Genomic DNA, 13,291 nt, shown 5'->3' on the forward strand with positions numbered 1-13,291 from the left:
CATAAGCAAGTGAATAAGAGAGGTACTTTTTTTTTGTATCCATACCTAAATTCATGTAGTAGAAAGTAATTCATCTTTGATTCCATGATGACAAAAAAATTATGTTAATCCCTTAGTCTTTCCATAATTTGTCAACTGAGTGGAAGAATGCTTATTCTATTTTCTAGAAGCAACATTTTCAAGTATAGGTAGATAGTTCAGAGTTAGGAAGCATGCAAAGTAACAAATTAGAAAATGTTGACAATGCACTTAGAAATTTTACTCGAATCTAATAAGGTCTTTAAGTAGAAAATCAAAGGTGCCATTTCCTTTATTTCAACTTTGGTAATTTCTGTTATCAAAGATTATCTAATTTTTCTATTATAGGAAAAATTATGTTTTGCAACCTAACTTCCTAATAACCCACAACTTCTCTTTGTCTTTGAATGTTTATGTGAAATGTGTGTTGCTAATTCTTCTCTTTTAATTTAATATCATATGAACAATATAGATGTTTCATTAAAATAATAAGAGAACAAGTATGACTAACAGAAATGATCCCAAATCATTTTTCTTTTTAATATTTAACCCTTATTAAATATAGCTGGACCACTGATAGTTTCAGAAATTTTTGCTTCAAAAATTCTGTTTCCAGTTAGTAATAATAAATAGGTGGCAAACTATTTTTAAAATAAGCATTTTTCTTTCCATGTGTGCATCAAGAGCTTGGAAAGAAACAATCTAGGAGGCAGTGATTTTATAGGAAAAATTAGCTTACTCCAATCTTTGACACTGCAGGCCTCCCAGGAAGAAATGGGGCAAAGGGGAACCAAGGGTTTGGGTACCCTGGAGAGCAAGGGCCTCCTGGTCCACCAGGTAAGAACTGGTATATGTTCATAGTTGTTGCTGCATACTTTGCTTTAAGAAAATCTTCACAAATCTATGTCAAATAATTTGAAACCAAGACTCTTAAGTCACCCTCTGCTAGCTGTGTTATTTAACATTGCTGTGCCTCAGTTTCCTCATTTGTAAAATGGTGATGACATGTCATCTGCATCATGACATTATTGGAAGATTAAATGAGTTAATGCATATAGTGCTTGCAGAACAGTACGTGACATAATTATGTTTTCAATAAATGTGTGTTATTACTGTTTTAGATGATGTTATTACCTCATAAGGCTTTGGGTGGATCAAATAATTTAATAAGTTTGGACAACCCACAAATTAAAATATTAGAATGTTAGTTCAGTGTCTTAATTAGTAGCATGATTGTTATATTAATACTAGAGGCCCAGTGCACAAAATTTGTGCACGGGATGGGGGGTCCCCTCAGCCCAGCCTGCACCCTCTCCAACCCGGGACACCTCGGGGGATGTCTGACAATCCCTCTCACAATCTGGGACCGCTGGCTCCCAACTCCTCGCCTGCCTGCCTGATCACTTCTAACTGCCCCCCCTGCCAGCCTGATCACCCCTAACCACCTCTGCCTGCTGGCATGATCACCCCTAACTGCCCCCCCTGCCGGCCTGGACACCCCCAACTGCCCCCCCGGCAGCCTGGTCACCCCTCACTGCCCCCCCCTGCGGCCTGGTCACCCCACACAGCCTGCTATTCAGTTTTTTGGTTGTCCCTCACTAACCCCCCTGCCAGCCTTGTCACCCCACACAGCCTGCTGTTTGGTCATTCGTCCGGTTTCAGTCATGACGGCCCCTGGCTTTTTATATATTAGGATAGCTTGGCTTAGTTTTACAAAAATTACTGATTACTTTTGTACGGTCCTTTTTAAAGTGGAAGGTATGTAGAGTTAAAGTTATACCTCCTCTTTTCACATTAGTGCAAATATGTACAATTTTCAAGGCATTTTTTTCAGTTTAAATATCATATAAGATCAGCTATATATATAACCATGAAAAAACAAACTCCTCTGTTCATATGCTGCTAATGTCCCATCTTAGGTCCAGAGGGCCCTCCTGGAATAAGCAAAGAAGGCCCTCCAGGAGACCCCGGTCTCCCTGGCAAAGATGGAGATCATGGAAAACCTGGCATCCAAGGGCAACCAGGTCCCCCTGGCATCTGCGATCCATCACTATGTTTCAGTGTAATTGTCGGAAGAGATCCATTTAGAAAAGGACCAAACTATTAAGGTCTAATGCCTCATTCAGCGACCTAGGCATGGTGCTTTTCTTCTGTGGTCTTTTGCATCTCAGGAAGATAACAACAGTAATCCCTTGAAAAGAAACTAAAGTACCTCGGTGTTTTTATTTTTTTTTTTTCCTTAAGGAAATATATATAAAAGGTCACATATACTGATCTTAAAGGATCCTCGGTAATTTGGAGCCTTTAGATTAGTAGCATTAACCAAATCTCAAGGGTTTCTTGTAAGTCCATTTGTTTTCAGCAAAGTTGAATTTAAAAACCACCATTGCCTGTAGCCAGTGCATGTCAGTCACTGTGAAATACTTCACATGCAGCCTCCATGCAGCAGAGTAGTTGAGTTCCATTTCATGTCTGTGTGAATTTCGTGCTTCATATCTCATAACTCATGCTTCTTCTTTAGAAAAAACCATGTTTCTGGTCATTGGAAATAAGATCAGGGCTGATATTCAGCTGGGACCGACCTTATTGCCATACCAGTCATTTACTCCAGTGTCTGTGCTGATTGGATGGGGCAATGGACTGCTGGTTGCTCAACATCCAGAGTATTACATGTGAATAAGATTAATGTGTTTCTTATTTCACTTGCAAATTATCAAATTTGATTAATGACTATGCTGAGAAAGTATCAATTACACAGGGAATGGTGAAAGTTATGTAACATTAAAATATATTTTTTTAAAAGTGCCATTTTACCTGGTCAATATATTCAAAATGTGCAGAAGTTCAGAAATAATAAAAAGACTTTCTTCTTCATACTTGCTGGGTAATTGAAATGTTTGTTGTATGCCTTCATGTTCCATTGCACTTATATGTGTACGTTCATATATGTTAACGTTCATTGTAGCAAAACTAATGGGAGTAAATGCTGTGGTTGAAAGGAAACTCCACAGTTCCTAGTATGTCTTGATGTTTTTAGTAGACTTTAAAATATTATGAATAGTCTTTGGGTACTGTACTTAATGCTTTTGTAAGGAACATAATTTGAGATCTTTTATCTTTATTATGCTTTAAATTTTGTTACATGCTTGTTATTCAAAGTACAATAAAGTTTTTACAGTCCTAATTGCAGTGTCTTTTTTTTTATCACTGTACTATAATTTACTTTTTATTTTCTTTTTCTTTTTATTGAATTTATTGGGGTGGCACTAGTTAGCAAAGTTATACAGGTTTCAGGTACACAATTCTGCAACACACCATCTGTACACTACATTATGTGTTCACCACTCCAAGTCAAGTCTCTGTCCATCAACATTTACCCCCTCATACCCTCCCCTTCTTCTCCATCCCTTCCCTCGCTCCTCACAATCACCAAACTGTTGTCTGTGTCCATGAGTTTTTCCTTTTTTTGCTCAATTCCTTCAACTGTCCCCACCCAATACTACCCCCCATCCTCCCGGTATTGACAGCCAGATGCAGGTATGGCTCCCCAAGATAAAACTTCTGACCCTATGGGCAGTAGCTCCTAACCCTTTCTGAGTTATGAACCCCTTTGGAATCTGCTAAGGACATCCCAGAAAAATGAACACGGGGTTTCAGGAGACCAGACAGTAGAAGAAGCTTGTAGGAACAAGAGTTGAATTCAACTTCCATTAGTGATAAACAGCCTGATTTTCATACCTCTAGGACCTCTGGGCCATTCAGAACGGAATCAGCTGATTTTGTGCTCAGGGAGAGAGGGAAATCCTCTTTTTCTGTCTGTAGTGTTTCTTAAGTTCTCTGAAGGCAAGGGATCTGAGGAATTGCAGTGTCTTTTTTAATACATAATTTTAACTAATTGTTGAGTATATTATTCATATTCAGTGGTTATTTATTCAGTGGATATAATTGTATTAAATTATGCACGCTATTCTTAAATAACTGGATCATCTGAAATAAGAACTTAGACATTCATTTGGTATGCTACTTACCTGCTGTTGGTCAAGGTTTAGCTTTGCTGGCCTGTCATTCTACCACTTCAATGAGGACCTTGGAGGAAAATGAAGTCCATGACATTTAGTAGCTGAATTAACATAAGGCTTGCTTTCATGTTCTATATCCAACAAAGCCCCAGGTATCTGCTTAGGTCTAACCATCCTACTACCCCTGCTAATTATGGCATTTAATGCTAAGACCTGGTAAAGAGCAGAATAGGAAGTTGCTACCATTTCTTAATTCATTCAACCAGCATTGACCACAGGACCATTAGGTGCCAGTTACTATGGTAGAGATACAATAGCAATATTATAGAGTCCGGCCTGAGAGAACTTATATCTAACTAGGGGCGCAGTGCACGAATTCATGCACCTTGAAAGGAACTGTGGGCTGCGAGGCTGCAGTGGGCACAGGGGTGGGTCTCAACCCATCCTCTGTACCCCCGCCTGGCCCCTCCCACTAAAGCCCCCAGTCCCCTGTCTGCTGGAAGCCCTGCTCCCACTGCCGTGGCTCCCACGCGCTGACAGTGCCAGCCCTGCTTGCACCTGCTGACAGCACCAAGCGATCGGGGCCAGCACAGGGCGCTGGCAGTGGGTGCGAGCGCTGGGTGGGACCACGGCACACATGGGAGCAAAGAATTTTCAGTAACCACCAGAGGCTCACCTTTATGACAGCGACCAGCGCCCCGCCTTGGTCTGGTGCTCCCTATCACCTGCTCCACCATCCTGCCTGCTGCCGACGCCCGCCATGTTCCATGCATGCCCCCTGGTGGTCAGCACATGTCATAGCAACTGGTTGTTCGGTTGTTCCACCATTTGGTCTATTTGCATATTAGGGTTATATATATATATATATATATATATATATATATATATATATATATATGTCAGAGGTAAGGAAACAGGTGATTCCTGTACATTCATTCTAAGAAAGGAGAAAATGCTGTAGAAATGTATAGGATGATGCAATGAACTGAACTGTGCCCCTCCCAAATTCAAATGTTGAATCCATAACCTCCATGTGACCATATTTGCAGATAGGGCATTTAGGAGGTAATTAAGGTTATGAGGTCATAAGAGTAGGGTCCTAATCTGATAGGATTAGTGACCTTATAAGAGGAAGAAGAAGAGATTCCCGCTCTCTTGACACACACACACACACACACACACACACACACACACCACAAACATGCCTGCACACATGTTAGGCCATCTGAGCACATAAGGAAGTGCTTGAGATGGAGCTGGAAACCATTCTTTGATTCCCCAATAGAGGGCAGCAAAATATATAAAAGTAATATATGTTTTATTATATTTATTATATATCTAATTATATTTATCATATGGACTATTGCTATACATATTTAGCCTGAACATTTGTTTTCAGTTTTCTAAGTATGGTTAGATTTATATCCTTAAAATTTATTCCAAAGAAGAAAAAAATATACTGTTTCATGAGTTGAAACCAGTTAATGAAGCCATTTATATTTTGATGTCTTGACTTTCTGCTTTAACCTTTATATGATGCAGTTTATCTAATTAAAGTGCTCTGGCTAGGAGCTTTTATTAATTATTCAAAGTGATAAATTTATTATCAAAACAGAGGTTTGAAGCTCACTCCTGGTATTCCTCAGTTACCAATGTGGTCCATTGGCTGGTATTGTATGTTTTTAAAAAAATATTTTTATTGATTTCAGAGAGGAAGGAAGAGGGAGAGAGAGAAACATTAATGATGAGAGAGAATCATTCATTGACTGCCTCCTGCAAGCCCCCACTGGGGATTGAGCTCACAATCCAGGCATGTGCCCTGACCAGGAATCAAACCATGACCTCCTGGTTTATAGGTTATTGCTCAACCACTGAGCCACACTGGCTGGGCGGCTGGTATTTCAGCTGTGTTGTACTTAAAGAAGGCAGAAAGTTGTTCTTATTACCTAGAGATTACAATGAATAGTCAATCTACATATCCTATAATCCTGGTATAGTACACTGTATAAAATTTCAACACAAGAAATTAGCAGCTCTGTGGCTAAAGCATTGAGAACCTAAACTGTGAGAGCTCTGGGGCATAATGAGGAGCATGAAGGGAAACTCAAATTAGGAGTCTATAGTTTTAAGGGAAAAGACCAGAAGACAACCCATACTTTAGTTAAATTGAGTTGCAAAGCTTTCTCTGGAATGTTTTTGATAAATCCTCCCTTCCCCCAACTGGTGGGCGGAGTATGACGTAATCTGCGTCTGCGGCGGGGACATTCCTGAGACATTGAACCACCAATCAGCCCGTGCCAAGTGCCCTGGGCCCCACCCCTTCCCGTTCCTTCCCTCAAAAGGCGTGTTCACCTCTGCAGGTGTTGCTGTTCTCTCCCCCTGCTAGACAGCCTGGCTGGGTCCTCCTCCTTCTCCTCTAATCCTGGTTTTTCTACTCTCCTCCGTAATGAATCGTGCTCGTTAGTGCAGAATAAACTTCCTCTTTTAACTTGCCTTGGCCTCCGACTCTGTTTCCTGCGCCTTGAACCTTACAGTTTTAACAAAACTTTATCTTAAAAGCTACATAGAAAAGTTTATTTTGTCCCAAATAACATATTTGAAATAAGGAATATTCAGGAACATTATTGGTTTTTCTCACTAAAGTATTTATGGGTTCTGCCTTCCCCAGAGTAGGTTTTCACAGAAGAATTTTGAGTAAATAGATTTCAAAGTCCAAAACTGATATCTTAAAAGAGAATGACATCTTGAAACAACTGACTGGAGTATTATTCTGAATCAACAGAGAACTGAGAAAAAGTGCGTTTTTCTATTATGGCCCGTTCAGATGACATTTGCAAAGTGTGTAGAGCTCTTACAGAGTGAAATTTTGAAATAAATAATTTTGATTTTTTTAAAAAAGGTAAACAGCCCTGACCAGTTTAGCTCAGTGGTTAGAGCTCTGGCCCACAGACCTTGGGGTTGCAGGTTTTATTCTGATCAAAGGCACATACCTGGGTTGCAGGTTTGATCCCCAGCCCTGGTAGGGGCAGATGCAGGAGACAACTAATCTATGTGTCGCTCTTACATTGGTGTTTCTCTCTCTCCCACTCCCTTCCACTCTCTCTAAAATTCAATGGAAAAAAATGAATATCCTCTGGTGAGGATTAACAACAACAAAAAAAGGTTAAAAAGAAAAAAAAAAGTAAAGAGAGGTCTGTGACATGTGTGACCTTGGATGAATCAGATAACTTCCCTGAATTTTTTTTATTATTTTTAATCTCTAAAACAAAGGGTACTGTGTTTTTCAACTCTGGCTGTACATTGGAATCACCTAAGAAGCTTTAAAAAAATTTCCTTTCTTGGGATCCACCAGAGGTTCTGGTGTAATTGATTTGTCTTTTAGGCAGAGGAAACTGCCAGAAGCAAGAGATTACCGCTCAGTGGAAGTGAAAGTAATTCTATACTTATTTATAGAAAGCTGGTTGTAGAGGGTGGCTGAGGATAAGGGTAGGGATGGTTGGAAAAGGGATGGAGCAGGAAAAGGAGATATCAAAGAATCTTGCAGGATTTTAAGGAGGAAGTAGAATGAAGAGATTTGCACTGGAGGATGATCTTTCTGGCTGATGCAAGAGTAGATGAAACCAGTGATGATTGCCTGGACGAAAAAGGGGCTCTAATAAATTTGACAATCTCAGTGACCAAAAGTATCCTCACAGGGTGAGCTGATCATAAATTCTTAGCTAGGCAGGTCATGGTGTTAGTATGCCCCAGGCCTATAAGAGGTCTATCTTTGCCTTAAGCAAGCCTTGTCCATTGTTCTTACATATATAGGTTAAGATGACTTTGAAATACCAGAAGTCCAGACCCCTCAGAGGTGTAATCACCCTCAAGGGAGCACATAATCTTGTTAACCCAATCATGAAGATTTCTCCATCTTGCTTTCATGTAATCTTTCTTACATTTCCTCTTAATTCCAAATGTATAAAAGAAACTACAAAATTGTCATCCTCCTGAGCATTTGAGATCTTGCTCCTGGCATGTTGTTAATTTGGCTCAAACTCTAATAAAAATTCTGTACAGGTTTGGACATTAGAATGACAGTTGGAAGTGGATAAGCTCATTAAATGCCATTGCAGTAGCACTGAGGAGGAAGGTGAAGATAAAAGAGGATAAAATTGCAGAAGGGATAGGAAAAAAAGAGGATCACTTTATTAGTTCTACTGTGGACAAAAGGGCCCACCCACATGCTGACCTGACAAGCTCAGGGAAGGCCTGCATGGCGGTCTCGGTCTCGCAAACTCAAAGACCTAAAGTAACCAGAAACAATGGTCTGCAATTAAACTTTAACTAAAAGCAGTTATGGTGGATAGTCACCTCCTAGGCCAGTATCTTCCCTGACAAGGTCAACCTTTACCTTAACTAAGCCTCTCTGTCTTTTTGTATCTATGATAACATATTCTTGAAATGTCTGGGTAACTTGTAACTTCCCTTTTTCCAGACCCCTCAGGCCACAACCAAATGCCCTGGGGGCCAAGACAGGAGACCATAAATTCCTTCATTGTTATTGTTATCATGTTAATTGTTGACTGTTAACTATCCTGCACCCACCTCGGTATGTGTCTATCATTTTACTTTTATCCAATCCCAGAGGTTTCCCTACTTTGCTTTCATGTAACCCACCTCCATCTCCTCCTTTGATTGCAATGTATAAAAATAGATAAAAAACCTCCATTTGCCGAAACCGGTTTGGCTCAGTGGATAGAGTGTCAGCCTGCGGACTGAAAGGTCCCAGGTTCAATTCCGGTCAAGGGCACGTACCTTGGTTGCGGGCACATCCCCAGTGGGGGGTGTGCAGTAGGCAGCTGATCGATGTTTCTCTCTCATCGATGTTTCTAGCTCTCTATCCCTCTCCCTTCCTCTCTGTAAAAAATCAATAAAATATATTAAAACAAAACAAAACAAAAAACCTCCATTCTCCGGAGCATTATCCCAATCCCTTGAGATTCTGCTTCCTGGCAATTGTTGACAGTTTGGCTCAAATAAACTCACAAAAATTCTTTACAGGTTTGAATGTTTTTATATTAACACTACTGAAATCATGGATAATTTCCAGATGTGCTCACACCATCCTCAGTGACTTTGGGAAGGTGAGTTAACTGTGATAGTGTGAGATAAGGTACAACCAAAATTTGTACACAGGATGTACTTGTAAAAACTAAATAGTTAAATTGAGCAAAAATAGATTCTAATCTTGAGGCATTTATATAGGTTACAAAGCATTGAAAACACCTCAGTCTCATGGAACTCCTTGTTTAATTTAACATTGGTTTACCCCACAAGGCTCCTAGAGAAATTTCCTTCTCTGGTGCTATAATAAACAAATATTTCTAGATCCAGAGATTAAGAAATATATTTTAAAAGTAGCTCTAAATGACCAGTGAAGAAGAGATAGAAACTAAGAAAATCCCAAGTATTAAAGGTTTTTCAGAAATACTTTTTCTGAAAATGTATTTCCTTTTCTTAAGACTCATTTAACTCTTCTATGATAAAGAATTCATTAGACAAACTGAGTCTTAGAGGATTGCTCAGTACTTTGGGGTGGGGGAAAGGATTGTTTCATTCCTCACAACTAGGGGCAAAAGGGAAAGGGGGAAGCTTGCTTGCAGGAAGTGACTCAGACTTCAAATGTTCAGAAAGAAACCAGTGAGAACAGAGAATGGTAGTGATTGGGGCTGGGGTGGCATTACAATCCTATATCAGGAGATAATATGCAAATTGCCCTCACACCCTCACACAAGATGGCTGCCCCCATGTGGTCAAAGATGGCCACCACAAGATGCCTGGCAGGGGAGAGTAGTTGTGGGCAACCAGGACGGCAGGGGAGGGCAGTTAGGGGCGACCAGGCTGGCAGGGGAGGGCAGTTGGGGGCGACCAGGCCAGCAGGGGAGGGAAGTTGGGGGGGACTGGGCCAGCAGGGGAGGGCAGTTGGGGGCAACCAGGCCTGCAGAGGAGGGTAGTTGTGGGCAATCGGGTTGGCAGGGGAGCAGTTAGGCATTGATCAGGCTGGCAGGGGAGTGGTTAGGGGGTGATCAGGCTGGCAGGCAGATGAGTGGTTGGGAGTCAGCAGTCATGGATTGTGAAAGGGATGTCTGACTGCCCGTTTAGGCTCAATCCCAGTGGGATTGGGACTAAATGGGCCATTGGACATCCCCCGAGGGGTCCCAGATTGGAAAGGGTGCAGGCTGGGCTGAAGGACATCCCTTTAGTGCATGAATTTCATGCACTGGGCCTCTAGTGGAGAATATATTTTTATCATATCACATGTATTTAAAAGGTGAATCTACCTATGTCCACATAAGTGAAAAGATCAAATGTAATTAATATCCCCTCATGTTTTGCTTCTATAATTTTGAGTCCAGGGAAACAAAGGGTCTAGTTTTTTTATTATTTAATAAAAGGGTAATAGAGAGGAGTAAGAAGCAGAGTGTAATGTCAGGTAATTACTTTTATAACAAGTTTTGTGGGTTAACTTACTTTTAGATGCAAAATGTTAATGCTGATTAGTATTTTGCTTATGCAAATGAGTAATGCAGAAGAAAAAGGAAGTCTGTGGTTAAAGATGGTATTTGCTGAGGACAAAAGGAAAGAATGTTAAGAACCATGTAGACATTTTCTGATAAAATTTAAGAAACATGTAAGATTCTTTACTTCTAATGTACCTGCCCAAGGATCCCTTTGATAATAATATATTTAACTGCATTTAAGAAAACGTACTTTTCTTTATTAGCTTCTTTAAGTATCAGGCTTTCACTTAACTAACAGACACTTCTTTACAGCTTGTCAAGAAAGGAGAAGTGGGAAAGATCTTTTTAAGCCTTCATAGGAATATGTGGCACCCAGGTAGGAAAAAGGGGGGAAAAGAAAGTTGGTTCTGATTAGTTTCATGCCACATAATACCATGATTTTGTTGTTCAGTTTAAGGCAAGCTAGTTAAAAATTTTAAAGGCATTAGCTCACATAGGAAATGATTACTGTCTGAAATAACACACAGGGAGTAAAAGAAGAATGCTTTTGTATGTCCCCCTGAAATGTTAATGGCCCCCGGAAGGTTTTAGAATCTTAGGGGCCAAACAAAGAACTAACAGGGACCTGCTAAGTCATACTATTTTCATTTTATAAATGAAAACACTGAGTTTCATTTGTCTAGACAGTAATGAATCCAAATTCATGTTTCCAGCCTTAATAGAAACTGAATTGTGCTCTCCATGTTGCAAAACAGTGTATAATTGGCCACTGGAAGTCATCTAATATTTCTACATCTGTGTTCATCAGGCAGAACTTTTCACTGCCTTGCAGTTTATCTAGTTAAGTAGAAAGATGTTACATTACGTGTGGTTGTTTTTTGCTTTTTGTTGTTTTTTTTTTGTTGTTTTTTTTTCTGTCCACTGGAATGTCATTTGCAGGTTTCATTCAGAAAGAACATCCCAGGTCAGTTTGGGACCTCTGCTAAGTGCTCCCCTAACGTCCTCTGCATTTACCCATGATGGCGCTTTTTGTTTTTAATCCTGTTTTGCGATTGTTTTTTGTCACTCTCCCTCATGCGTCTGTGAGCTCATTAAGGGCAAGCTTCATGCAGTGTTTGAAAATACGTTTTCAAGTATACCTCTTGACCAGCCTTGACTTGAAATTCTTTTTGAATTGTATTTATTGGTATTAATGATCATATGGAGGAGGGTATTGGTGGTGCCAATAAGCCTAGGATGTTGGCAAGTTGAGTAAAATTCTTAGCAGAGTACTAGGGACACAAAAAGTCTCGATAACGATTAGCTATCATTTGATAACTTTCTGATGATTGGCTTTTCTATGAAACTTCACCAATGATGAGAAGAAAAACACAAGGAAACCAGGAAGGTCTGTAGCAGCATGGGTTTTGGACAGAGATGCCAATATTTCCTAGCTGTGTGGCCTTGAACTTAGTTGTGATAGCACCAGTATTCTCATCTCTGAAGAGAATGGCAATACTACCCCAGAGGATTGTTTTTAACTGTGATAATTCATTTTAAAATACAGAGCAAGTGCCCATCACATAGTAGGTCCCCATGAGAGGTGAGCTGTTATGATTGCCAGTGGAATGCAGGTCTCAGGTTAGCCACCATCTTGCCACTTGTGGCTAATTGCTGAAGTATTGGGACAAGTTTGACCCATACAATCAATGATCAAATCTCATCTCAGACTTTGACCCTAACTCTTTCTCTAGCCTGCCTCTTTCTCTAATGAAACCTGTTTATTAGAATATCCTGCTGTTATTTAACTAGATGAATAAAGCAGAATTCTGTATGTGCAACCTTGCTACTTGAGTGCCATCAGCATCTTTGTTATCAAGATCAGCTAGGGAACCGTCTCCTCTTGCACTAACTAAACAGGCTGCCTGCAAGCGGCTTCTGAGGGCATGATTGGCTGAGATGATAGGAAGTGTTGTGCAGTTCCTCTGCTTCCTGATAAATGGGCTACTTGCATAAAATATGCGAATACATCCATTTGACTTTTGTGGGATCACTAAGATTGTGTAGAATCAAGCCTCATTGTTGCTAAGAATTGCAACTTATTGTGAATTTTTAGTACTTTTAAGGGTACATTTGTTAAATAACTCCTTGGAGGTAAATGAAAGTATTTATTTTCTTTTGTGATTATTGCAAAATTGATTTTTATTATTTGAATGAAACTTACTGTATCTATATAACAAATGATGTGTGCAAACATTTTTTTTCCATTTTAAAATTTGTGAAAAACAAAAGGCACTGTGATATCTTTGTTAGTATACCCCAATCACATATTATTTTATAGTAAACTAGAGGCCCAATGCACGAAATTCATGCAAGAGTAGGCCTTCCTTCCCCCAGCTGCTGGCACCAGCTTCCCTCTGGCACCTGGGACCTGGGCTTAGCTCTGGCTGCAGGCAGGCACCTGGGACCCAGGCTTCCCTCAGGCAGCCGGCAGGTTCCCAGGACCCGGGCTTCCCTCGCAGTCCCAGCTTCGTTACGCTTTTATTATTATAGATGGGGAAATAAGGCTTTGAATAATTTTAAGCATTCAGGCTATTTTAATGCCTTGAAAACACTGAACACTAAATAGAATACTAGATAGTTTGGGGGAAACTGGGGAAATAAGTAATAGAAAAAATGCATATATTTCTATGGGAAATCAAAATTTACATTTATTTTTTCTAATATTCTACTAATATTGGTGCTTTCTAAAAACATGACCACATTTTCTAA

At 40.0% G+C, this 13,291-nt stretch overlaps 1 protein-coding gene across 1 annotated transcript in view; it reads left to right on the forward strand.

Moving 5' to 3' along the window:
- The window catches only part of COL21A1 (collagen type XXI alpha 1 chain), a 181,204-nt gene extending 178,973 nt beyond the window's left edge, over positions 1 to 2,231 (forward strand). The window contains exons 29-30 of the mRNA XM_080664705.1: positions 778 to 855; positions 1,938 to 2,231. Coding sequence (XP_080520831.1) covers positions 778 to 855; positions 1,938 to 2,125 — 266 coding nt within the window. The 3' untranslated portion in view covers positions 2,126 to 2,231. The remainder of the gene's footprint in view (positions 1 to 777; positions 856 to 1,937) is intronic.
- The last annotated feature ends 11,060 nt before the right edge of the window (positions 2,232 to 13,291 follow it).

The sequence above is a fragment of the Plecotus auritus genome (assembly GCF_963455305.1).
Source record: "Plecotus auritus genome assembly, chromosome: 4".
Classification (NCBI taxonomy): domain Eukaryota; kingdom Metazoa; phylum Chordata; class Mammalia; order Chiroptera; family Vespertilionidae; genus Plecotus; species Plecotus auritus.